At 47.9% G+C, this 12625-nt stretch overlaps 1 protein-coding gene across 1 annotated transcript; it reads left to right on the forward strand.

Moving 5' to 3' along the window:
- The first annotated feature begins 8281 nt into the window (after positions 1–8281).
- LOC117133877 lies at positions 8282–11135 on the forward strand. Its single transcript, XM_033290901.1, has 3 exons — positions 8282–8357; positions 8433–9331; positions 9399–11135. The coding sequence occupies exons 2-3, from the start codon at positions 8534–8536 to the stop codon at positions 10557–10559; spliced, it is 1959 nt and encodes a 652-aa protein (XP_033146792.1). The 5' UTR covers positions 8282–8357; positions 8433–8533; the 3' UTR covers positions 10560–11135.
- Positions 11136–12625: the final 1490 nt, after the last annotated feature.

The raw sequence follows: 12625 nt of genomic DNA on the forward strand, positions 1-12625 counted from the left end.
AACTAGAAACCCTTCTTGAGGATTCGAAGAATGGGGATACACAAGCGTAGAAGAAGATCGTTAAGGTAGAGAGATCTTCTTAGATGAATGTGTTCGTAAGCGTAGCTTGTAAGAGCTTTGCAAGATAACTTGAGAGATAAGGAAGTTAGGAAAAATAGTTTATTGATTGTGTTCTCTTAGCTATCGTAAGAGTTACATATATAGTAAAACTAAAATATAGATAAGGCTAGAACTAATCCTTATCCTAGTAGAAATCATAAATAAGAACTTGATAATAATAAAACATAACGATAAAGTCGTTAAAACCGTTAGTGACGTGTCCTGTCACAATACTCCCTCCTTCAGAACAGACTTGGCCTCAAGGCTGAAACTCAGGATATTGCGCAATGAAGTCTTGGTAGAACTCCCAAGTCGCCTGTTGAGGAGTAGAACCTTTCCACTGGACGAGAATCTTGGTCACTGGTTTATTTTGCCGATTGACCATTTTCTTTTCCAATATGAGTTCAGGTTCTCTACTTGAACCAATGTCGTTGAGGTATTGTTGCAGAGGAGGCATTGAAGTTGAAGCTGGCGGGTTAGGACACAGTTTCAGTTGACTCACATGGAATACATTATGTATGGAAGTAGTTGGTGGTAGTTCAAGCTTGTAAGCCCGCGAACCAACTCTGTCTTGTACGCGAAACGGACCGTAGTAACGTGGTGAAAGCTTGTGAGGCATGTTACGACCCTTCAGCGAATGTTGACGATATGGTTGAAGTTTCAAGTACACATAGTCACCAACAGAGAACTCACGATCAGAACGATGAGAATCAGCGTACTGTTTCATTCGATTTTGAGCCCGCAAGAGGTGGAACTTCATCATATCAATGAGTGCTTCCCGTTTCTGAAGCGTTCGGTCAATAGCTTGTGATGAACTTTCTCCAGGCAAGTAAGGCATGTGTATTGGCGGAGGCTGACCGTAGACGATCTCGAACGGTGTACTGTGAATAGCCGAGTGATAGGTTGTGTTATACCACCATTCCGCGAGAGGAAGCCAAGAGCTCCAAGAACGAGGCGAGTCAGAGACCATACATCGTAAGTATGTTTCCAAAGTCTTGTTTGTAACCTCTGTCTGACCGTCAGATTGAGGATGATAGGCTGTTGAGAAGTTGAGATCGACACCATGGACACGGAACATCTCTCGCCATACTTCACTTAAGAAGGTGGGATCTCGGTCGCTAGTAATGTCTTTGGGCATTCCATGGAGGCGGAAGACCTGATCCAAGTAAACTTTGGCGACATCCATAGCAGTGTATGGGTGTGATAGAGCCATAAAGTGGGCGTTCTTACTTAGCCTATCAATGACCACGAGGATGCAATGTTTGCCGGCAGATGGGGGCAGACCTTCTATGAAGTCGAGACTTATTGATTCCCAAACTCCTGCAGGGACCGGAAGTGGTTGTAGCAGACCTGGCTTTGCCGCCAAATCGTAGTTGTTCTTCTGACAGGTTGGACAGTTTCGAACATAGTTTTGAGTTTCTAAGCTCATCTTTGGCCAAAAGAACAGAGTTTTGATGCGTTGCAGTGTTGAATCACGACCTGAGTGTCCTCCAATAGCTGAATCATGTAGCCATTTATATATGTGAAGCTTGACTGTTGGATCATCACCTACTACGAGTTTCCCTCGACGACGTAGTTCTCCATTCACGAACGTGTATGACGGGTGAAGGGATTTGTTGTCCTGCAGCTCGGAGATGATCTTTTTAAGACACGGATCAGTGTCCCACAAAGCTTTCAGTTCCTCATAAAACCCATGATGGGCTTGAGATAGCGTGATCTGAAGCAATTGGGAACCAGAAACGCGAGATAACGCGTCTGCTGCGACGTTCTCCTTGCCTTGTTTGTATTGAATTTCAAACGTGTATCCAATTAGTTTGGACAGCCACATGTGTTGAAAAGGAGTTGTGATCTTCTGTTCCAGGAGAAATTTGAGGCTCCTCTGATCAGTTCGAATGATAAACTTGTTATGAGCCAAGTAAGCATTCCAAGTTTGGACCGCGTGAACCACTGCAAGAAGTTCCTTTTCGTAGACTGAAAGGTTTTGGTGTCGTGGTCCCAATGCTCTACTAATGTAGCAGATTGGATGGTTTTCTTGCATGAGCACGGCGCCTATACCCGTCTTGGATGCGTCCGTTTCTACTATGAATGGCTTAGAGAAATCAGGTAAGGCGAGGACAGGTGCCGTTATTAAGGCCGTTTTTAAATCTTGAAACGCTGAGTTTGCTTCTGTACACCACGAGAATCCATCTTTCCGGAGTAGTAAGGTGAGTGGTCGTGCGATTATACTGTAACCTTGTATAAAACGTCTGTAGTAGTTAGCAAGACCTAAGAAGCTCCTGATCTGCTTTTGGTTACTAGGAATGGGCCAATTTTCGACTGCTTTTATCTTAACTGGATCGGTGCTGACGCCGGCAGAAGATATAAAGTGGCCAAGGTATTCAATCCTTGTTGCTCCGAAGGTGCACTTGGATTGCTTGAGGTAGAGCTGGTGGTGTCGAAGTATTTCGAAAACCATGTCGATATGAATGAGGTGATCTTCCCAGGTGTTGCTGTATATCAGGATATCATCGAAGAAAACTAGCAGACACTTACGAAGAATCGGTTCAAACACATGATTCATCAGGCCCTGGAAGGTACACGGGGCGTTAGTAAGTCCGAAAGGCATGACGAGGTATTCGTAGTGGCCCGCGTGGGTTTTGAATGCTGTTTTGTACACGTCTTCAGGAGACATGCGTAGCTGATGGAAACCGGCGCGTAAGTCCAGCTTGGAGAAAAATTTGGCACCTCCCAGTTCGTCTAACAGATCTTCCAGTAGGGGAATAGGGTATTTATCTTTGATCGTCTGTTTGTTTAAGCCTCTATAATCCACACATAAACGCCATGAACCGTCTTTCTTTTTCACAAGGACTACTGGGGAGGCGTATGGACTGGAGCTGTATTGAATGATTCCTTGAGTTAGCATCTCAAGAATCATCTTATTGATCGAGTCTTTCTGCATTGACGAGTATCTGTATGGTCGTAGGTTGACAGGGTTAGTTCCTGCTTCGAGTGGGATTTTGTGATTGAAACCGTCTCGGAATGGAGGAAGAGACGAAGGCTCATCAAAGATATCAGAGTAGGAGTCAAGGATTCGTTGGAGTGATCTGTTTTCGTCGAGCTGTGGGTTGCTTGCTTCTATGTGGTAGAAGATAGCCTCGGGGTTAAGTGGTTGCTGCGGTGAAGTAGTGTCGTTGATCTCGTGTAAGTGGAGGAGGGCGAGCTGAGGTTGTTGTAGTAATAGCTTGTTTAAGTTGTTTCCTGTGACGACTTTGGAGTTGTTTGGTGTTGCGCCTCGGAGAACATGTTTTAGACCTTTGAAGTTGAATTCCATTCGTAGATTCAGAAAATCCCAAAGGATAGGGCCGAAGGTTGATAGCCATTGAACTCCTAGTACCAAATCACTGCATCCCAGCGCCAATGTTCTTGTTTCGGTTGTAAAGTCGTAGCCCTGCATCTTCCACGTGAACGGGCTGCATTTGTATTTGGTTATCAAGTCACCGCTGGCTGCGACCACTGCCATTGGTTTGATTGGTGTTAAAGAACAGCCCAAGCCCTTGGCGATTTGTAGGTCGAGGAAGTTATGTGTGCTGCCGGGATCGATCAGAATATGCAGTTTTCTTTTTCCGTATTGACCCATTAGGCGCATACAGTTGAACGTCGGACAACCGTTTAATGCGTGTACCGAGATCGTAGGGACCTTATCATCATCTGCAATTGTTGTTTCGCGTATCTGTTCTTCGAAAGCGATTTCTTCGTCGAATTCTGTTTGGTCGGCTTCGAGAAGTAAAAGCTCTGAACGTCGATGTTTCAGTTGATGGCCAGGTGTGAAAGGTTCCTCGAAATACATACACAAACCTTTACGTTTTCGTTCCTGCATCTCGTCGAAAGAAAACCGTTTCTGAGGTGCATTAGGTATTAACGGTTTGTTGTTGTGATTGTCGCTGGTGTTGGACGAGTTTGGTGTTGTGCTGTATTGATTCTTGTTTTGTTGAAAATTTGATCTCTGAGACGTGGTGAAGGTTGGCCGTGATGTCTTTGTCGGAGCATGGAGTAGGGATAGCTCGTGGAGTTTCGCGATTCGTGCTGCCTCTGGGACAGTGGAGGCTTTGAACTGGCGGACATGAAAGGCTAGATGCTGATTCATGTTTGTGAGGAAGATACTTAAGGCGTGAGCAGGAGCCAAAGTAATCCTTGTCATGGCACAATCAAACTTTTCCAGATAGATGTCGATGGAGTCGTTTGCTTGTTTTAGACTGACTAATTCAGAGAGAGGATCATCGAAAAGTTCGCTGAAGCGTTCCGATACAGCAGAGACATAGTCGGGCCATAGTGGAAATATGTTGTAGCGGTTGGCTATGTAGGCGTGATGCCATTGAAGAGCCTTGCCGGTCATATGAAGGGAGGCGAGACGAACCTTCAATTCTGGTGGAGTACTATCGATCGAAAAGAATTGTTCGCAACGATAAATCCATTCACGAAGTGCTGTTCCATCAAACATTGGGAACCCTATTTTTGTTAACCGTGACGAGAGTGTATTGGGGAGCTGTGGAGTAGCGTTTTGGTCGGAGTTCATTGGTGTTGTTTTTGCTGTACTCTGTTCTCCTGTGAAGCGATCTGGTGGGTCTGGTTTCTGGGATTTGTCAGCAGCTGTGAGGCCGGAACTTCCCTCTTGTTGTGTTGACTGCGAATTGCTATTAAGGAATTTTTCCATCATAGCTTTAAGTTCGGCGATTTCTCCTCCAAGATCCTTGCGTATTTCCTCTGATTGTTGAGTTTGTGATAAACGCAAGTCGTCAAGGTTTTTGTTCATCTCGGCCAGCGCGGTGGTTTGCCTTGTGTCCATAGTTTGGTCCTAAGGTATTGAGATGCTCTGATACCACTGAGACGGGAACCGTAACAGATAATTCCCGAACTAGAAACCCTTCTTGAGGATTCGAAGAATGGGGATACACAAGCGTAGAAGAAGATCGTTAAGGTAGAGAGATTTTCTTAGATGAATGTGTTCGTAAGCGTAGCTTGTAAGAGCTTTGCAAGATAACTTGAGAGATAAGGAAGTTAGGAAAAATAGTTTATTGATTGTGTTCTCTTAGCTATCGTAAGAGTTACATATATAGTAAAACTAAAACATAAATAAGAACTTGATAATAATAAAACATAACGATAAAGCCGTTAAAACCGTTAGTGACTTGTCCTGTCACAGATCATGGAGCCCTCCATCTTCAGAAACCGATCTCTCCTCTCTCTGGAACTTAACTCTATCGATCTCAGGCATGAAGTCCTCTCTTGTCCAAAAGATGTCACTGAACGGACAGATCCAGAACGCGTTACAGTTTCTGCATAAGCCGAAAGTCTCATTCTTTGCCGGAGAGTGGATCAGAAGTTGACGAGGAGGAAGGTGATTTAATGGAAGCTCTACAAAGAGACCATGGTTGACGGCTGTGGAGCTGGATTCGTTGGGTTTAGGAGCATCTAAACCAAAAGACTTCTCCTCTTCTCGTCATGTTGATGAGATGACCTTCGTTGCCAAGATCAGCTCTCAGCTTTGTCGGGAGAAAGTCTTGAGCTTCAGAGACTCTGTTCTTCAGACAGAACCTGTTCACAAGAGACCCAAGCGTGACCTTATCTGGCTCAAAAACAAGTTTAGTATCTGAAAGAGATGGCGTAGATTGAATCAGCTTCAGTTACTTGATCTCTCTCTCACAACCACCTCAAAGGCTGATTGCCTTCAGAGATCCCCAAGCTGCGGCAGCTTCAACATCAAGGCTCAGTGGTCACAAGGCCTTGTCTCTTGGCTCAAGGTCTCAAGACAAGCTCGCCGTAATTGGCAAAAGCTTCCAATGAGACATCATCATGTCCCTTGGCGTCAACAAGCTTCTTGAGGCCCAAAAGCTCTCGCCATCTGGTCGTACACAAGGAGCTTTCGGGGACAGGAGGTATGAGATCAGTCCAAGTAGAGGAGTCTATCAAACGGTTCTGTTAAGAGGAATGTGGCGTCTCCGAGGTCGCAGTCTCAGTCACTGTTTGTACGAGATTCAGTTGATTAGAATGATGAACTTCAAGATGGGGTGACTAAAGACGTTTTTATTAGAATCAGACAAGGGATTACAAGATTGACGGGAAATAAGGAGACAAGATTAGAGATCTAAGCAACAAGATCAGAATGATCGTTGGGAAACCCTAAATCTAGCCGCTTAGTTTGTAGATTGTCCAAAAGTCCCAGTTTCGTTGCCTCCCCCTTCTCTTTTATAGCGCCCCTGTTCGTGATGCCCTAATCGCACTTGTTCTTTGGGCCCTGTCGCCAAAGGCCGAGTATGCGGGCCTTGGTACTGTTTCGTCTAAGCCGAATATAACTGATCGGCTTAGCTTATCGGCTTAAAGTGCTCTAGAGTCGAGCCAACGTCCCTAGCCTCTAAGCCGACTAAGTTCAATCGAGCTTGTCGGGCTAGGGCCTGTTATTTGATGGGCCTTGTGGAGGGATGTAATCCATCTCCTACAATAAGTCCCCCCCCCCCCAGTTCACTTGTGAGCGGCTTGTCGGTCTCAGTGAATTTGTGGGTCAGGTTCGTTCATATAACAGGACCTAATGCCAGCGACAACTCGTTTTGCCAGTGTGTGATTTTAGTCGCGTGTCGCATCTAGTCGCTCCGAGCTGCGTCTTTTCACGATGCGTTGTGTTTTACTCGGGAGGTAAAATTCTCTTGACTAAGAGCTCGGGTGGTTTACTCGGGAGGTGAACTTCTCGAACTAAGATCCCGGGCGGTCTTTGGATGGTTAACTCTGTTGAGTCGGTTCAGACCGGAACCGGAGATTAATTTCGGTCCTGATTGAAAACCGGTTTGAGCGAGAAACCGAACCGTCGCGAGTATGTTTTTGGGCATTTAGGCGGCCTTTGAAGCCCATTTAGGCCTTTGTAGACCTAATGATGACGCTTCGAAGAATGCGCCTCGTTTTTGCTATAAATAGGCTTCTCTCCTTCACTTTCGTCATTCTTCTCTGCAGACTCAGGTATCCTACTTTCTCTCCCTTCTCTCTACTTTTATTTTCTCTCTCTAGATAAGTCTTCTGTAGAGTACGCTTAGGACTTCATCGGTTTAGTCGTTCCCCCCCGAGTAGAAAGATGGCTTCGAAGAATCGGTTGTCGCGTGAAGAGAAGGGGAAAGACATTGCCGCCCCGTCAAGCCCTGCTAGGGATGCGGACGGCAGTCCGTTGGATGAGTTCGACGTAATTCATCGCGATGCCCTGAGAGATACGGAGAATATGAGCCTCTCCCAACGCCTTCTAGTCGCTGATGCTCACAGGCAATTTTGCGAAGAGGCCGAGGAGAATGCTGAGGGTGAGGGTAGAGAAGCAAGTGGCTCAGAAGCACCTAGTCAAGTCGCGAGACCTCGGAGGCGGGCTCAGCGGAGGGGTCGGTTTGATCAGTCAGCTTCTTGTCCCGTGCCAAGGAGTATTCCTTTCGACGAGTTAGACTGTCGCCCCATAATTTATCATCCTGGTGGAATCTTTGAGGAGCTTCCTTCACTTCCTCGAGAGGTGTTACGCGATCCTCGAGTTCAATCGTGGGGGGAATGTATTCAGTTCTTGTTCCTCTAGCGAGTCCGTGAAGAACTTATTAAGGGAGAACGGCGGCGCCGGCGTCACTTTCCTTATTCCGTCTACCGAGCAGCGCCCATGGTCACCTCTGGTCGGATATCAGTGTGTGTATGAATCCTATTTCAAGGACCAGACCAAGCTCTGGTTTCCAATCCCTCGATTGATCACGTCGTACGCGTTTCGTCGGGATATTGCTATTTCTCAGCTGCTGAATGGGTCACTGCGCATAGCGGTCATGCTGATGGTTATGGCTGCGGAGATGGATATTTCGATGAGCGTGAGGGTGTTCGAAGAGTTAACTTTCACGAAGGCGGAGCCAAACGGGATCTTCTCGATAAAGATGCGGGCAAACTACAACGTCTTGACGGGCCATCCTAACAAGACGCAGGATTGGCAGCGAGCTTATTTCTATGTTAAGTCTGACGAGCATGCCTTCGAAGAGCCTCCGGGGGACGACTATCGCGTTTTATGGAATCCGTTACTCGGTAGAGATTTGACTGTTTTACTCGCGTTCTGATTAGGAGTTCTAACACCCTTCTTTCTTTTGCAGTTCGTCATCCTAACACGATCGCCTATCCCAAAAAGTTCTTTGAGAACGCTCAACTTATCGCAACGCACAGTCATCTTCGTTGGCCAGATCTTAGCCGAGAGTGGATTCGTCGTCAGCAAGCTAGGATCGCTAGAGGTAAGGACGCTGTTCCATTTAGAGAAATTACGAACCTTTCGAATTCTTATATTGGGTTTTCTTCTCCTTCTGCAGTTGATTGGGAATCGAGACTTCCTTGTGTACTCGGTACTCGCAGATCACGTCCCTCCTTATTTACTCGGAAGCAGCAAAAACTTCTCAACAAAGCCAGAGAGATGGAGGGAATCCCGGATTTGAGCGCGTTGCTTAAAGGGAAGCTTCAGATGCTTTCGTCAAAATCGTCTTCTGCTGGCGCCTCAGAGGTCAGGCCTACTCCCGCAGACGGTGACGCGAACTCGGAGCCGCCAGCTCGCACCCCTCCGAAGAAAAGGGCCAGCAAAAGCAAGAAACAGAGCCAAAAGGAACAGCCTTCTCCTCTTGAAGGGAATGTTCCTTTGGAAATGGCCCCGTCTTCCGCTGATGCCTCTGAAGTCGCGGCGAAGAAAAAGAAGAAGAAGAAGGACGGCAAGAAGAGGTCTCGCGAGGAGACTTCTATCGAACCTGCGGAGACTTCAGCGGCTGTAGGGAGTGACGATGCGGGAAGACCCGACCCGATCGATTCAACTCGGGGGTCGTCTGAAGAACGTCCCAAGAAGAAGGCTAAGAAGACAACCGCGGGGGATGAAGGCCGACGTGAGGGGACCCCCATTCCCGAGGGCCCTTCTAAAAGCGGGGGAAGGACTTCTGAAACTGGAGGCGGCTCTCGGGATGAGTCTCCATCGAGTAGAAGAGCCCCTTCTTCTTCCGCGAGGAGGAAGGACGGTGAGAGTGGAGGTTCTCTTCCGCAGATGTCAGGAAGAGGGTTCCCAGATCGCGTAGAGTTCTTGTACGACGAGAAGACTCCGCTGGTGCTGAACCCGCTTCAATGCGCAGAGTTAACCCGTCAGATCCGTGGCGGGACGAAGGAGTTGCCACCACTCGATGACTTGTACTTCAAGAAGGAGTACATTGATGCAGCCATGGCGAGCAAAAGGGTAACTTCGTTTTCCCTTTGCTTTTTCTTTCTTGCAAAAATTTCTAAGTGTTTATTGCTTTATGCAGAGCGACGGAAGCATGAATTATCTCGTTGAGAAGTACGACAGCACCTTGAAGCAGACGATGGTTCAGCTGGGCGCCTCGGAGAAGCTCACACGAACCAGGTTGGGCGTGATCGAGAGGTTACGTGCTGAAAACAAAAAGGCCGGCGACAAAGCGGCCAAAGAGAAAGAGGTCCTCCGAGTTAAATTTGAGGAGTTGGAAGACAAGCTGAAGTCTGACCGTCTCGCGAAGAAGGACGCTTTACGCGAGAAAACTCGCTTAGAGCGGTTGGTCACTTCCCTCGAGAAAGAGAAGGCCGAGCTCGAGGAAGAGAGGGACGCTGTCGTTGGAACGCTGGTCAAAGAGAGGCAACGTCTGAGGGACTCTAGGGTTCAGGAGGTCACCCGCGAGAGGATCAAGGTTCAAACGGCTATGGCGGACAAGTCTACTCGCTGTGTAGGTAAGATGAAGGGCTATCTGGATCGCCTTAACGCGCTAGAGAAGGCCAAGAGTCTATACGGGCAGGCTTCAGGGACGAAAAAGTGCCTTGAGATGATAAGAGATAGCGGGACTGAGATCCCGCAGAGTATGATCGACATCTTTTCGGAGCAGGAGAAGGTGCATGAGGCTGAAGTCGCCAAACTCCGCCTCGAGCCATTCTCCGAGGATGACTTTGCTCTCTCTCCTCTCAACCTCCCTTCTCGATTTGTAAGTGAAGAGCTCATGGGGGTACTCGACCCGTACGGATCGAATGTTGGTTTGATTGGCCACGAATCGGCTTCCCAGTTGATCACTTCCCGCGAGGCGACCGAAGATCCAGTCGATGAGCCGATGGTAGACATTACTTCCGCTCTGTCGGAGCGTATTGTCGTTCCCGAAGGAACTGCCATCGAGGAGCGTCCCGACGGGAACGATCCCGAGGAGGCCGGGGACGCGATTCAAGCAGACACGGGGGATGTAGCCGCCGAAGATTTGATCCTGGTTTCTTCGTCTGAGGAGCGAGAAGAGGACGAGGTGGGTGAGGAGGAGAACAGGTCGTCGCCGGCACTTATCGAAGAGACGGTCCCGAACCTGTCAGTTTCAGACCCTCCTGCTCAGGTTGAAGGCCTTGACGCTCAAGCCGTTGAAGAAGAAACGGTTGAACCGCTTGACCCGAGCAGGGACGACCAAGACATTGTCGTTTGATCTTGTTGTATGTAATATTAGGATGCTTTCATCGGTGGTCTTGATAGACCTTGTTGTTGTACTTTAAGACTCTTTTTCCTTTGTGTTTCCTGTCAGTATTTGCAACTCTTTTAAGCGATTTCAGTTATCTGTTGTGTTTGGAAACATCAGATTTTTTTATCCTTAATCTTTTGCAAATAGACAAGTGATGAACCGGTAATTGGTTTTACTCGGCTGTCATCATGTTTCGATTTGGAGTTATATCCGTGCAAGTTGTCCAATTTCGATAACAAAGAGTTGAGTATAAGAGTGGAAGGTTCTTATGTCCGTTTCCTCAGTGACAATTAAGTAACCGGGTAGTTAAGCCGTTACATTTTAGTCGAGAAAAGGCAAAGATTCACTCTGTTTAGTCGGTTCAATGCTTAGGCATAGGTGAATCGCGACTATTAAGGTCCTGGAGCCAAGTGTCTGATCAGGACATAGCTGTAAGCAAAGGAGCGTGAGTGTCCGCGTGTCCTCTGCTGGAGGCACGGGAGCCATTCGATATGAAAGTCATTATTTATTCGATTGAGACCTAGGTAAGGTTTTGACTTTGGTTTTGTTACAGCTGGACCTGTTAAGGCTGCCTACGTACCTCGGTTGAGGATCAAGCCATTCGTAGTTCGTTGTTCCTGAGTAAAAGTGGCTGTGAGTGGCGCATTTACTCGGTCGAGTAGAAGTGACCACGGGGTGCACCTACTCGGTGTTTTTTTTTTTTTTTTTTTTTTTTTTTTACTAAAGACATACTCCTACGGGTAGAAGCGTCGTAGGTGCATCGAGTTCCATGAGCGTGGGACTTCTTCGTCGCGCGACGTTTGGAGTCTGTATACGCCAGGCTTGACGACTTTAATGATTTTGTAAGGTCCTTCCCATCTGGCGCCGAGTTTGCCGGCGTTTAGCTCCTTAGTGTTTTCGAACACTTTGCACATGACGAGGTCGCCGAGTTCCAGAGGTCGGGCTCGAACCCTTTTGTTATAGTAGCTTTCGATCTGGTGTTGGTAATTCTGGATGCGCAGCAGAGCTTGGTCTCGTCGTTCTTCTTTCTCATCGAGGGCATCGAGTAGCATCTCCTTGTTGAGCTCGACGTATTGAGGCATGTTGGAACGTCGGAGGCTTGAAACGTTAACTTCAGCAGGAGCCATTGCTTCGACACCGTAGGCGAGGGAGAAAGGAGTCGATTTAGTCGATCCTCGCGGGGTTGTGCGGTGGCTCCATAGGACTCCGTCGAGTTCGTTGGCCCAGTGACCCTTTTTCAGGTCCAGACGCTTCTTGATGCCATCGATGATGAGTTTGTTGGAGGATTCTGCCTGGCCGTTACCTTGCGGGTAACGACGAGTGGAGGGGCTTAGTCGAATGTTCCACTTGCCACAGAACTCCTTGAAATTACCTGACATGAACTACGATCCGTTGTCGGTAACAATTTCATAAGGTAGACCATGGCGGCAAATGATGTTTTTCCAGACGAAACCGCGGACTTCTTTGTCTGTGACTTGAGCGTATGCTTCAGCTTCGATCCATTTAGTGAAGTAGTCGGTGAGGACAAGGATGAAGCGTCTTTGGCGGGAACAAGGAAGCGGTCCTATGATATCCATCGCCCAACGCATGAACGGGTAAGGGGCGGTGGTTGTGCGCAACATCTCGGTTGGACAATGGATGATGGGTGCGTGTCGTTGGCACTTGTCGCAGCTTCTCGCGTATGACTTGCAATCAGCGTTCATCGTCGGCCAAAAGAACCCTAAGCTCCTTACTTTGATTGCTAACGCACGTCCGCCCGAATGATTTCCGCAAGCGCCTTCATGCGTCTCTGCCATAACCCTTGCTGTCTCGTCGCCATGGATGCATTTGAGGAGCACTTTACTCGCCGTCCATCGGTGTAGTTCATTGTCAAGAACGACGTAATGGGCGCTGCGGGTTTTTAGCCGGCGAGCTGCCCATTTTCTGCTGGGAGTTCCCCCTTCGAGAGGTAGTCGATGAACTCGGTTCTCCAATCTGGGCCAAATCCGTCGTCGTCTGGAGCAATGGGCTCGACGACCTGGGCAACGAGGGTT

The sequence above is a fragment of the Brassica rapa genome, chromosome A05 (assembly GCF_000309985.2).
Source record: "Brassica rapa cultivar Chiifu-401-42 chromosome A05, CAAS_Brap_v3.01, whole genome shotgun sequence".
In the NCBI taxonomy this organism is placed as follows: domain Eukaryota; kingdom Viridiplantae; phylum Streptophyta; class Magnoliopsida; order Brassicales; family Brassicaceae; genus Brassica; species Brassica rapa.